The 14,492-nt window shown below is 39.2% G+C and overlaps 1 protein-coding gene across 1 annotated transcript in view; it reads right to left on the bottom strand.

The window, feature by feature from the left end:
- The window catches only part of LOC104526099 (ubiquilin-1), a 15,586-nt gene extending 2,370 nt beyond the window's left edge, over nt 1-13,216 (bottom strand). The window contains 10 exon segments of the mRNA XM_029085311.1: nt 3-108; nt 379-494; nt 1,600-1,683; nt 2,275-2,417; nt 2,900-3,143; nt 3,800-3,958; nt 4,752-5,014; nt 7,101-7,216; nt 10,860-11,011; nt 13,199-13,216. Coding sequence (XP_028941144.1) covers nt 3-108; nt 379-494; nt 1,600-1,683; nt 2,275-2,417; nt 2,900-3,143; nt 3,800-3,958; nt 4,752-5,014; nt 7,101-7,216; nt 10,860-11,011; nt 13,199-13,216 — 1,401 coding nt within the window.
- Between the last annotated feature and the right edge of the window lie 1,276 nt (nt 13,217-14,492).

Here is a 14,492-nt window from a genome sequence, read left to right as displayed (position 1 = left end):
TCAGCAGTTCCTGATGCTGGACTTGTATTTTCACTAGGAACAGAACTAGGTACAGTGGACCCTGTAGGACCTCCAGTGCTTCCCAATCCACCTAAACCAGGACTAAATCTGCATAAATGACAGAAAAATAAATACAACACTTGAATAATACATACTAGCTTGTCTTTTCTCATTTATTTAATTACTGAGTAAGAATCCTGTCAAAGAGGGCATTAGGCATAATGGGCAAAAATGTGATGGAATCTAAAACAAGTTTAGTTAAACTAAAAAAGGGAGGAGAGGGAGCCTTTAATATAAACTGTGTAAATCTCTACATGTAAAAAGAACAAAAAACCTAAGATAAAAGTTATTGTCTAAATTAGTAAGACCAGTTCTTACCCCGGTATAAGTCCTGGTGCTTCTGTTGCTAGTGTCTGCAAGCCCTGCTGAATCTGTAGCAAAGCCTGCATTGCTCTCGGGTTTGACATAGCTGATAACGTCTCAGGATTCTGCATCTAGGAAAAGGAAAGAAACTCTTAATTGTATGCAGATGTTCAAAGTTAATCTTTATCAGCAGATGTTTTATAGAATCTGACATAATTTCACAGCTTGGTTTTTCAACTTTGTAATTCAATATTTACACAAAACCCTTCAGGTATTTTTTTCTTTTTTGAGAAAACTCTCATAGGAGGTGATCAGTGAACTCTCTAGATGTGAACAAAGACTTTCAAATTATAAGTATGCAAGGAAAAGTATTTTTCATTACCTCTTCTAGCAGACTTCACTGTCTTTCAAAGCCATATGGCTGTATCAGTCCAATATAATTCTAGAGTTAGTCTCCTATATCATACCACTGGTTAGTAACAATGCTGAATACAACGTGTATTCAATGTGCAATTGGATCTTGGCAACGCACATTTACTGTGATGTGCAAGGACCGCCTAATGATGGAACTGGATTAAGTTTTAAATTCCTAAAAAAATCTTGCTTGCTCCTATTTAGAGAACACAGTACTACTACACACTGCTGCAGCTAATACCAAGCAGATACCTGGGCTACAAGCACAATGTTGTCAAGCAGGGAAGATGGTGGCAGGGCCATCTTTACAGGCAAAAAACTTCAGAACCCACTTCTTTTGAATTAGCCAATGACTTGGGTCTTTCAAGGCATGTTGTAAGACCTCTTTCCCAAATACTTAAGGCAGGTTTTATGAGGTACAAGAAAAGCATAGTGAAACTTTATTCTAGTAGTGGGGAAAGTAGTAATTTTAATTTGCGAAACAACTCATGTCACAAACAGGTGATCCCTGACTGGAACACGTTAAAAACAATTACTCCTTCTACACAAAGAAGTGAGAGCAAATCTAAGCAGTTGTGCCAGCCACAGACAAAAAGATCCACTAAAAGTCATGTTTAGCTTTTGAAAGGGATGGAGACATTAAGCAAGAATTTATTACCGAGGGACAATCTAACTTGGTGTCTAATGGTAATAAGAATATTACAGAATAATACAGACTACTGCAGAACTAGCTTTTAGCCAAATCAAAGAAAGACATCAGTTCATTGCAAGTAATGCTCATTGCTTTGCAGACATTTATGAACAGCTAGTATCTCATCTTACTTGCTGAAGGAAAGTAAGAAGTTGCTGTCTCATTTGTTCCTGAAGTTGAGGATTTCCAGCAAATAAAGGATTACCCATCATCATCTATGGGACAAAAATACTTAACTTAGAAGATCAAACAGTAAAAACCATAGAGTGTTTAAAGACAAATACTTACAGAGTAATAGTCTATGAAAATAACCTAACAGAATAATAACCATGTACTCTTCCTTTAGACAAAATCTGTTATGTACCACCAGCCTGAACACATTGCAGAGATTTTTTCTTTGATTTGAGGTTTTTGTTTGTATTCTCTCCTCCCAAGCTAGTGCGTGTATTTATTCACTGGCATCTACCTAAATTTACAGCCAAAGCGTTTGTTTTGTCTAATCAGTTCTTATGCTGGATTACAAGTTCAGGGTTGTACAAGACTTACACAAACTTACAAGTTATTTTAGAAGCATGTCTGGCATGATGACCAACTACCAACTGAAGAAGCTCATTGCAACAAACCGTTAAATGTATGTAGGCAATAATTTCAGTGAGTTAGGCATTAACATTAAAACCTGGGCCACTACCTGAAGACAACTGTTGAGATGTTGGCACAAGTAAAAATTTAACTGCATCACAGATTCAACCAATTTTTTTTTTTTTACTTCAATACACAGAATGCATTACTACACCAAATGCATTTACCTGTACTGCAAGATCAGGATTCTGGCTGAATGACTGCATCATGCTTCTCATATAGGGTGCAGACAACATATTCTGCATAAGTTGTGGGTTTTCTGCTATCTGCTGTAATAAGCTCTGCATTCCTGGCGTGTTGAACATACCAGCTTAAAAAAAAGTAAAAGGCCACTTTAGTAAACATCCTGACTATCATCAGATGAATTGGACTACCTAAAACCAGGATATAACCACTTGCTTCCTACGAGTTTTAGTCCCCGAAATACACTTCAATTTGGTTCTGCTTACACAGATGCAAAAGTTAAGACAGAGGTTGTATCCAACAAGCGGTCCCACTAAGTAACTACATTATTAGCTGTTTTCACATTTGCCTCCGAACACAAAAAATTCTATCATCCATCTAGAGATTCCCTACCTTTGTTATTTTAAGGCAATACACAAGTACTGTTACCACTCTTAGTTTACTCTTCATGTTTGTTTTTCTACAGAGGACTTTGATACTAGTCAAATGTTCTACAAAAGTAAATAGCCATAAAAACTCTGAATAAAAAACTCTCTTTCTAATGAAAAAATCATTTCGGCAAACTCCCAGGTATGTGCAAATACATACAACTGCAAGAACAAAACACACCTCCTAATCCAGGTCCCAGATTTGGTACAGTTGAGCTCTGTCCCGTAATGCCAGACGTGCTATTTCCAGCACTGCTACTGCCACTGCTCTCACCACTGGTGCTGGTATTTGTCGTGGAAGTCTGTGAGCTGGACTGAGGAGCCCAGGGATTTGGTAGAGGATCTCTGTTTTCGGTACGAGATGGCTGGCTATCCCCTCCTGTTGATGCATTGCTTACTAAAGAAGCAAATGGGTTACCTCCAAACTACAGAGGAAAGAAAGTAAACATGTATCAGCCACTAAAGCCAACCATTTTAAAATCTGCTATAAATGGCAAGTTACCTTTCCAAAATTAGACACAAAGATAAATGTTATTGGCTCTTGATCAGTTACACTCACCGTTCTACAGTAATTCATGGTAAATATTCCGAAAAGTCGCTAATATTGGGACGTACAAGCACCTCAACAAAAAACTTAAGTCACTTTTCTTTTTGAAAGCAGTGTTGCTACTACACTGGTATTTTGATCACAGTAAGATTATATCCTGCATATACCAGCTGTCAACTTTAAAGCCTTTTTTAATTCCAATCTTAGGTCCCAAGTTACTAAACACACCCTTAAAGAATTTTCCTGAACCTCGGCATTTTAAGGCAACGAATTAAAAAAAATAAAATTTAAGTAACACAGAAATCCATTGACTTTAAAACAGCTTCTCAAACACACAAAGCATTATCTGTATTTCTTCAAGCTTAGAAGAGCACAGACTTTTTAAAGATCTTTCCTCTCAAGAATAAGAGGCCATGCAGTGACTCCAAGCTTCAAGAAATCTTTTGTCAGTACACATTTGGAAATGTACATTACTTACATGCTTTTATTTTTAAAAAGTATTTACTTTCAGTGGCATTTGCAACCTTTACTCACCTGTTCCTGTGCTGCATTCAACATTGGCTCCTGAATATCTGTGTACATACGTCGCAAGGCATTGTAACCACCTGGTATACTTTCAAGGTTGCTCAAGGCTCGGTCTTGGTTTCGCATCATTTCCTGCATCATTGCAGGGTTTCTAGCAAGTTCTAGTGTCTAGGGAAGTGGAACATTTAATCTGTATTAATAAGAAATCCATTCTAAAGTCAAAACATCAGCATTTGGCAGTATCTCGGTTACCAATATCTAACTCGGTCAGAAATTATGATTAAAGTCAAATCAAGATGTCAGTTTAGTGAGAGTTAATCAAATTTGGTATTTAGCCAGCATCTGACCACAGCTGGTTGGGCTGGGAAGCACTGGCTAAAGAGAAGAAAAGCCCTGAATAAACTATTCTTTTCTTTCTACACCTTTTCAACACAATGTACTTCTACCATTTCTAACAGCAGGTAGCCTATAATAAGAACTTTAAAATGAACACCTACATTTTCAAAAGCATCTACTGGTTTTTCGACACCTTTTGCTACACAGCATATCATATGTATGATCTAATTTTTAAAGCACTCAGAAGTACCCACAGTTAGATGAAAGGAAAATATGTAGTATTTTGGAGAATTATTACTTGTGGTAAACTCACTGTTGGCTAGACAACAGAAAGTTTCAGGTGCACACAGGGACACCATCTCTAATCTCAGAGTACATGACTACACAGTCTTCAATGTCTGTCAAGGCTATGCTGCATATTTTCTGAATTATCACTCTATTTCGGACATTAACAACTAGAAATACAAACATCAATTGCCTACAGTGACCGTTTATGGATTTTCTAACAAGCCTAAATACTTCAAGAATGTTTAAGCATCCAACTAAGCATGTCCAATTCCTGCTCTGTTGTTCACAGTTACAGTATAATCAAAGGTCATGAACTTACAGAGATCCTTCTACATACCTGTCTCATTATATCTGGATTATTCAGCATGTGGCTGATTTCTGGATTTCTCTGTATCAGTTGCTGCATTTGAGGGTTAGCCATAATTAACTGCCTCATCAGGTCAGGATTAGAAAGCATGCTCTGAACAAACGGATTTTCCATTATCTGAACCATCATTTCTGGGTTGGACATAAGTTGTCGTTGCATCTGACTTTGCAACTCTGAAAAGTTTGATGTATTTAAGCCCAGGCTACTCAGACCTGCCAAACCTCCAAGGCCACCTTTAAGAGGATGAAAAAAAAACATAATTGAACTTTCAGCTTCTAGGATACTTCTAAACACACCCAGGTTCCTTCTAAATACAAAATACTTTAACATATCCCCTGCTTCAAAATCATGAAAACAAAGGGAAAGTCCATCGTTGCAAGGCCATTAAGCAGTTATGCAGTAACAGTTTGCTTCTTGAAATAACAAGACACACAACTAAAAATCCAACAAACTGCATCTGAAATACAACTTGTTACAATTCTAACAGCTTTTCCTCTCGTTTCCCACAGCTAAGATACAAGAGATGTTTGAGTTTGGGGGCCTTAAATTCCCCCCACCCTGCAACACTTTCCAGTGCATTTATAATAGTCATTTATCCGCCTCCTCTTGGTTAGACTGTAATGAAGACACACCTCCCAGTATGACTCATATTCCCTCTTCTAATTAAAAGTAGAGCTCTTCTTACTAACGCAGCAAGAACTAATTACGCTTCAAATTCCTACCCTTGCTGAGTCCAAGCAAAAAATTTCAGAAGGTACTAGTCAGTCTGATGAAACGTTTACAACTAAAAAAAGCAATTGCTTATTACGGTTAGCTTTTCCAATTCTACTTATTCCTCACCCATCAAAAACAAATGAGATGAAAAAGAATGAACCCCACTGTGATTATGGAAACAGAGAGTATTTTTAAGTCAATAGACTGCAGCCTCTTTTTTGTGAAAGAGGAGACTGATAATGCTATCAGACTTAGAATCTAAAAAATACTGTATTAGCAGCAATTTTGTTACTATTCAAGATCTTGGCTTCATGCTACAGGTCCAACTTCTTCAATGCTCTCCTCACAGCAATTCACATGCACTTTTAAGGAGCACAAGGACACTGGAAGGAGTTTCATTGCCCATAGTGCTGGAATATAACATAAGTGGTACCTTACTCCTGAAGATGAAGCCACACAAATCTGAAGTTCTGCCTTATGGGATTGAGGGCACCCTCAGCAAGTTTACCGACGACACCAAGCTGAGTGGTGCGGTTGACAGGCTGGAGGGATGGGAGACCATCCAGAGGGACCTTAAGAGGCTTGAGAGGTGGGCCGGTGCTAACCTCATGAAGTTCAACAAGGCCAAATGCAAGGTCCTGCACCTGGGCTGGGGCAACCCCAGGCACAAATACAGGCTGGGTGATGAGTGGATTGAGATCAGCTCCAAAGAGAAGAACTTTGGAGTGTTGGTGGATGAGAAGCTGAACACGAGCAGACAATGTGCGCTTGCAGCCCAGAAGGCCAATAACCGTATCCTGGGCTGCATCAAGAGAAGCGTGGCCAGCAGGTCGAGGGAGGGGATTCTGCCCCTCTACTCTGCTCTTGTAAGGCCCCACCTGGAGTGAGTGCTGTGTCCGGTTCTGGAGCCCCCAGCACAAGACAGACATGGACCTGTTAGAACAAGTCCAGAGGAGGCCACCAGGATGATCCGAGAGCTGGAGCACCTCTCCTATGAGGACAGGCTGAGAGAGCTGGGGCTGTTCAGCCTGGAGAAGAGAAGGATCCGGGGAGATCTTATAGTGGCCTCCCAGTACCTGAAGGGGCTACAGGAAAGCTGGGGAGGGACTTTTTACAAAGGCAGGTAGTGATAGAACAAGGGGAAATGGCTTTACACTGAAAGAGGGCAGGTTTAGATTAGATATTGGGAAGAAATTCTTCACTGTGAGGGTGGTCAGACACTGACACAGGTTGCCCAGGGAAGTTGTGGATGCCCCCTCCCTGAAAATGTTCAAGGCCAGGCTGGATGAGGCTTTGAGCAACCTGATCTAGTGGAAAGTGTCCCTGCTGATGGCAGGGGGGTTGGAGCTAGATGATCTTTAAGGTCCCTTCCAACCCAAACCATTCTATGATTCTATATAAAATTAAGGAAATAACTTTCCTTTGACAACTTACTGATCAGAAACCTTCTACAACCAATACTATAGAAGTTTGTAACCATGTTTTTGGGTGGTGTGTTTGCTTGGGGTTTTTTTAAAGTTCTGTTTACATTAGAATAAAGGTTCAGGGTCAACCACCTGAATCCAACAGAAGACACCCACCATGCTACCTAACAAACATTCTTACCCAAGCCAAAAGAGTTAGTATTTGTTGAAGCTGATGTTGAGGTACTACTGCTTGATGTTGATGTGGTAGCTGTACTCCCAGTGGTGTTTGCTTGTGGAACTGCGTAGTCTTGTGATCTACAAAAGTGAGTTTAAAAGTTGTAAGTTAATTTAAATAATACCATTAAATACAGAAATAGTGTCATACTTCAGAATCTTAATTTACATTCTGATTCTTTCTCAAAAAATCACACTATTATCTCTAGATGGCTTCCTGTAACAAATCTCTCAGACATCTGTAATGTCATCAGTTTGTCAGAACAGTAGTTTGAAACATTAAGAAGATGTATGGGCACCACTGCAGCCATTGTTCCCCTCTCACCCTATCCCCAGGATGCCTGTCAATGAATTCTTTCCTCTGTCCTTACCTTGCTTTAAGGATCTGTGCCTTATTCCACTACATTCAAATACTACTCATTACAGGCTAGCACTTAGAGAAATAAAGTCTAGCGAGATTTAACGTTGGATTTATTTCATGATACGTCTTTGATAAGATGCCTTGCTGAATGTGGAATGCAGTTAATGTCTTATTTCATTAGAAGACAAATATCAGAATCTCTGTAAGCTTTAAGACTTTATTAAGAACAAGGTAAAAACGTACGTAACATACAAACCACAAGCCAGCATAATTTGGCACAGGCACTAAAGGTTGCCCAGGTCTCATACTCACCACCCCTTTCTGCTGCAGGGTCATAAACACAGGTGCTGCTAGGTAGGTAAAAGAGATCAAGGAACTGAGCCTGTGTAAAGCTAACCCGGCCTCTCTATTTGAAAGAAAAGAGGCTAGTTTGAAACCTCAGTCAGTTCTCCAGGCTAGTTCAACTGATTTCACAAATATCTCTGTCCGCAGAACTACAGCATAAAATAACTTTCAGATACTATGAATTCAGGCCGCACACAAAGGTTTGAGGATTCGGCAATACACTAAATTTTGTACCTCAGTTCATCTCACAACACCTTTCTGCGGTAATAAAATTCTGTGCTTGTTTCACTAAAGTAAAGACTGGGAAAAAAGCCCCAAGAAAAAAACTGACAATTGAAAAAAAACAAAACAGACAAAAAAAAACGCCCATGCCTGAGAGATGCTTCAGGTCAAGAGGCTTCCCTGAGGTTTCTAAGGGTTCTTTGACTCCAGGCTAAACATCAGCCACCAAAACCATAGACAGAAACCAAATGAACAATGAAATCCTCTGCACACTTTGCAAGTTCTTGCACCAAAACATCAACTCTAGCTGATGAGTAGCCCACCTGCTGGCATACCCTACCAATCTGTGACCAGTGTTCTTGTAAACAGGCAAATAAAACATGGCATGCCAAGTCATGAAGTATATGATGCCATGGGATCAAATCACCTAATTCAAGTTCTTACTCATATTCTTGGGTGTGAAGGAAGAGAAATGAATTTCAGTCCACAAGATCTAACAGTTCTTCTAAAGCTTAAGTCCATGGTGATCCCTATGAATTCGGTTTTGCATATTTTATTTTGTATTCCTTTCTTGCTTACTTTCAGGTCTATTAAAACATACACAGGGATTCTGTTGAATAAAAACCCATTCTAGAGGAAATCTTCTAGATAGAGGCTAACAATCCAGGAAAGGGAATACCTGGATACTTAGCTTTGACAGAAGCTGCCCTGGCACAAGGCATCAGGTGAAACTCCGGGCTCCTGAGAAGAACAAGTATTAATACTCTGTAACATTAACAGCAACTGCAAACTTTGAACACAAGACGACTACTATTAGCCAAGCAGCTGTAACTTCAATGAGGAAGATTACAGACTGTAAACTGACCATGGATCTTCTGCTGGAGATATCTGGTTGCCTTCTGTCTAGAAAACATATAAATCTTTCCCCCACAAGCAAAAGGAAAATAAGAAGCATAAAATCCTATTTGTTTTTTCACCTGAGAACTGTTTTGAGAAGCAATTGTACCTCTCCATGTAAGAGACAAGAAAGCTTCTCAAAGCAGGACAGAAAAGTAGATGAGAATCAGCTCTCACCAGGCCACACCAGCAGGGTCTAAGTCTTGCCTTTTGTGTCAAGCATAAAACGCAGGTGTTTTAGTAAGAAAAATATTGAGATGGTGCAGGACAATGTTACACATTTTCAAAGGTGATTTTAATTGTGCTAGCAATTCCCTTTAGCAGGTTTTAGAAGCATATTTTTAGTTTATTTGGGCAAAGCCAATAGGCAAAACCACTACTGCCTCATTTGAAGATAGGGTAGATAAAACCAAAAAAACTACCGACCCTTTGCATGCACTGTCTTGTATGAGACATGATTAAAACATCCTGAAGATAATGGTAATACATTCTTCTAAAATTATTTTAAAAATATGGGAGAGAGGGGAGACATGGATTGCAATGCTGATAGGACCGATGCAGGGACCCCCAAAATGCCATAAATGTGGCATTGCACGTGGGTGCTCCGTTGCCCCGAGGCAAAGTGCAAGAAGGTATGAGAGACTGGCACTGGTATTTCAGTACATATAGTTACTGTAGGTGCAACCTATGACCCCTCTGAAGCCTACCCAAGTCAAAAGCATCCTGCTATCACTACTTCTGAAGCCTCCTAAACCTATTCAAGACTGCAGGCAAAAAAAGCAGAAGTCATGGCAACAGCAGAATACTAGTTTAGATGCCCAAAGCACAACATTGCAGTATTAGCTAATACTGTATGCAAGACTGGGATGGCTACCAGGCCTAAATTCCAGTCTGGGGATGCATAGGGCAGGCAAAAGACAGCTCTGCCAGTGCAAACAAAAGTGTTCTAACAGAGACACAACTCCAAGACAGAGAAGATAGTCCCACCAGCATGGAAATGAAGACATCAGTTTCAAGAGGTGCTATTTTTAGCCATATTTAGATATATTTAATGCTAATGCTACTAATTTCAACAGGTGCCTCCATTTAATGCTAATGTTACTAATGGGCCTCTGTGACTTGGTGAGGCCTGGAAAGGGGAAGCATATTTCTTTTCTCTCCTAAATTCCATGCTCTTTCCTTCATCATCTGACATGTTCCTGCAGGAGGATATCCTCACCGCAAACAGGAAAGACTGAGGTACAAGAGGGGCAAGAACACTTCCAGTCTAGAACAACAAACATGTTACTGACTAAGCAAGCTAGATTCAGTTGAGGGATATGTTACCCTACTTGCTGAAAGGAGCTTTTTCCTTCTGGGCACTTCACAGCAAGTAATGTGCAGATGACATTGCTCAACTGATGCAACATTCTCATCATTATTTTAAATTTTGCCTCACCAAAAGATTAAATTCCAAGTCTTTTGTGCAGCCAGATCAGTTGCACTAAAGCAGTTCTCTCATAAAAATTTTTACTTTCCTAGTTTTACCAAAACAGCGAGTAAGAATTCACTAAAATTTTCACACGTGAAGAGCTGCACAATGTATCTTTATGGATGGTAAAAGCTGGTACCTAAGAACTACAGAGCCAAACTACAGCCAGCACTGAGCACTAAAACCAAAATGTTAAATAAGAAAAAAGCAACAGACTTGTATTTAGATACATGAATCCAATTAAAATGCGAGATAAACCAAAGAAAAGAGCACTGTAATTTCAGAGTGTTATTCTGCACCAGCTGTAACTAAGGAGCTGACTAAAGGGATTCAGGCAAATCTAGGTTTGCCTAACAGAACGCTGTTAAGAATTCAGAGTATTTTTACTTCTTAGAGGTAAACAGAAGATCACTCATCAGTAAGGTTACCTGTTTTGTGTTCTGATAACCAGGTGAACAGTGAGTCCATCGTGAATTCCATGCTGAGTCAAAGTATCTTGATCTTTCAAAATTTTTCCAGCAAATATCAGCACAAGCTGATCAGTGTGGCACTTGAAACGTTTAGAGATTTCTTCCTTGAACTAAACAAAAAGTTAATATTATACATTTATGTAACTGAATATTGAATTATATTTTTTTAACTATATAATGACAAGTTATTTTATTCCCATTTAATATATTAATCCACTTGCACAGCGCATTCTGCTTTACACAATCTAGAAATACTTTTTTCTCAACTTTTTTGGTTCCATGGGAAATAGTTCCTTCTTTTTTGTACAATAAAAATCAGAGGAGTTTCACATCTAGATCGCTAGTTATGTAAGCAGCAATAACGAAAATCTGATTCCACTACTTAAAGACTACTGTAGCTTCCATCAGGCATGCACCCAGGACAATAAATACACACTAGCACATATGCTACTTATATATACAAATGTTGTAAAGTATGCATACAATTATATACTAGTAAGTATAGACATATACATACATATACATACACACTCACACATGCCACGGAAGCCATCCATTGCTGAAAGAATGATGATGCAGTATCACAGGTATGATAAAACTATCTACACTTTTGCTGGAAATGAACTCTCTTCTTAGACCTATTTTTGCTGCCTTCCATGTGTCAAAACGAGCATTCCTTTCCACACAGGCAAAAGACTCTCAGGCGGGTCTGCTTTCTCATTCAAAGAACGACAAACCTACGTGAAACGCAGCTGCAGCCCAGGGCACAGAGAATAGCCACATTCTTCAGCTGACCAGGAAATCATACCCTCATTAAAACAACTCAACATGGAAGCCCACTGCATACCTTCTTGCCTTCCTAGACAATAATATAACCAGGTTATGCATTGGCTGAGCTCTGACCGAGATTTATTATTCTCTAGAAAAATGCTCTCCCTGAAAGCAAAAAAATTCACAAAACTTAAAAAGGAAGATATTCAAGAAAAATGCTAAGGAATGACTTAAGAAAGCCACATAAATTTATTCAACAAGACTAGTCAGTAGGCTAAGTATTTTTAAAATGATCCCAGGCAGTTAGGAAGTAAGAGAGTAAACCCTGAGAAATTAGAAATTAAAAGATTTATAGATCCCTTAGCTGCTTGCTTACTTAGATTTAGACATCACCCAGCTGTTGTAACAATGTTTGAATAAAATTGCTGGTAACCATGGAATTATAGATCCCTTAGCTGCTTGCTTACTTAGATGTAGACATCACCCAGCTGTTGTAACAAAGTTTGAATAAAATTGCTGGTAACCATGGAACGAGCAATTATCACCTAGTTGTTTGATATTTACATATGCTAACAATCCTTGAATGAAATTATATCCATCCTCACAAACTGCTGATAACCTTAGGACCTTTTGCAAATGTTCTAACATAAAACTATCAGAAGTGCTTAAGCCTGAGGAAGGACATATAGATAAAGACTAATGACCAAACATTCTTCAAGGAATACTGTCCCAAGCAGGTAAAAGAGACACCACTGCGCAGAATGAAAGAGGAGTTCAATCAGCGGATACAGTGATGAAGGCTATTAAAGACCAGGGACTCGTTTTACAGTGCAAGTGTGAAGGACATCTACATATGCTAACTAATTACAGGAAATGTTTTGAATATGTAGATAATTTCTTGGAAGTTCAATGAACATACATGTATTAGGTCAATATAATGTGTGCTAAAACAAAGACACACACACACACACCTTGGGGGAGCGATCTCTGTGTGTGTCCAGCGCTGCAATGCAGAATACCTGCTTTCTAAATCTCCACAGTCTTAGAGAGTTTCTCTGACCGGCTTTCTCGGTATCAGAAGTCCTTCAGAAGTTCACTCTATTTAACATTAAGATTAAGTTGACCATACTACACTAAAAAACATCCCAAACATCCTAAGAAATTCTCACTCCAAACAGGAAAATAAAATATTAATCTTGCAATTAGTTATTAATAATCACATTTTCTAATAGGCAGGACTAAAATGGTAAAATCCTACTGTAATACGTTTTGAATGTGAGTCTCTAATTGAAAGGGTTTAGATTAAAAGAAAAAGAGAGAGAGAAAGTCTGAGAGACAACAGAGGTAAAAAGTCTCTGTGGTTGGGTAGGAGGTTGCCCTGGGTTAGTTAAAAGCCTCCTCATGCACAAGTTAGTTCCACTTCTTGAGGAAACAACTTTTACATCAATCTTTATACTGGCAATATTTAGACTTCCAAGTATTCCAGAAAGTCACTCAGTCTGTTCCTTCCCAGGTGGGTTACTCACCTGAATTATTCCCGACATGTTTATCTAGTCTGTTCTCTGAGGTCCCCAGCAAGTTTTTTCCAGGAAACCTATTCCAGTGTTTCACTATCCTATTGCTTCCTTGTCCTGCCCACAATGGACAACACAAACAGACTGTTGTTCTCCTTAGAATAAAGGGCTGCAGCAAGGCTAATCTTTCCTTGAGGGCTGTTTTCTAATCCAATAATTCCCAACGCTTTTTTGATTTTCCAATCAAATTACATTGTTTTGTAAGTGCAGGGCTCAAAAGTGGCTAAAATATTCCACAGCAGTTCTCATCTATACTTAGTGAAACAACAGGATAAACCCCATACCCTGCAAGCTATATTCCTATTTATAAGAAAAAGTGAGAAACCCATGTGGGAAAATATTCGTGTAACAGTGCTGACTTACCTAACAGCTATAAACTCTAGAACCTTTTCCTCTTCTACATTCTTCTGGTTAATTATTCTCAATACACACTCCAATGTAATGCAAAAGCAGCAGAAATTCTCACAACTTGGTACAAAGCTAATACATAAGAATAAAGGACTCCCATATTGTGTAAAACGAAAGAGTAACGTCATTTACCCAAACACATTTATTATCGTAGTTTCCACAATATGTTGCGACAGTGAGATCCACAACTTAATTCTCATCAGAAGGCTGATGCTGTAGTATAAACAATAGTCATGCAATCATAGAATATCTCAAGTTGAAAAGAATCCCTAAGGATCATCAAGTTAATCTCCCTGCTCCTTGCAGTACTACCTAAAACTAAATCCTATGTCTCAAGAGCATCATCCAGATGTTCCTTGAACTCTGACAAGCTTGGTGCCATGGCCACTTCCCTGGGGAGTCTGTTCCAGTGACCACCCGCCCTCTCAGTGAAGAATCTTTTCCTAATGTCCAGTCTGAACTTCCCTTGATGCAGCTTCATTCCATTTACTCATGTCCTATCGCTGGTCACCAGAGAGAGGAGATCAGCACCTCCCCCTGCTCTGCTGCCCCCCAAGAGGAAGTTGTACACTGAGGTGAGGTTACTCTTCAGCTTTCTCTTCTCCAAGCTGAACAAGCCCAGTGACCTCAGCTGCTCCTTGTAAATCTTGCACTCCAGGCCCTTTACCACCTTCTCTGGACGCACTCTAATGATGTCCTTCTTCAAATTACTCTGTCTTAAACCAAGCCTGTCACCCATTTCTAGAAGCTGCTATTTACCCATAAGGCCAAGGAAACAAAAAACCACCATTTATAGAACATAACCAAACAGTAGTAGTTAGTACTGCTTGTCTATAGG

This window comes from Antrostomus carolinensis, unplaced genomic scaffold (assembly GCF_000700745.2).
Source record: "Antrostomus carolinensis isolate BGI_N321 unplaced genomic scaffold, ASM70074v2 scaffold16726, whole genome shotgun sequence".
Classification (NCBI taxonomy): Eukaryota; Metazoa; Chordata; class Aves; order Caprimulgiformes; family Caprimulgidae; genus Antrostomus; species Antrostomus carolinensis.
The sequence above is the reverse complement of the archived record's forward strand: the minus strand, read 5'-3'. Positions and strand labels throughout refer to the sequence as shown.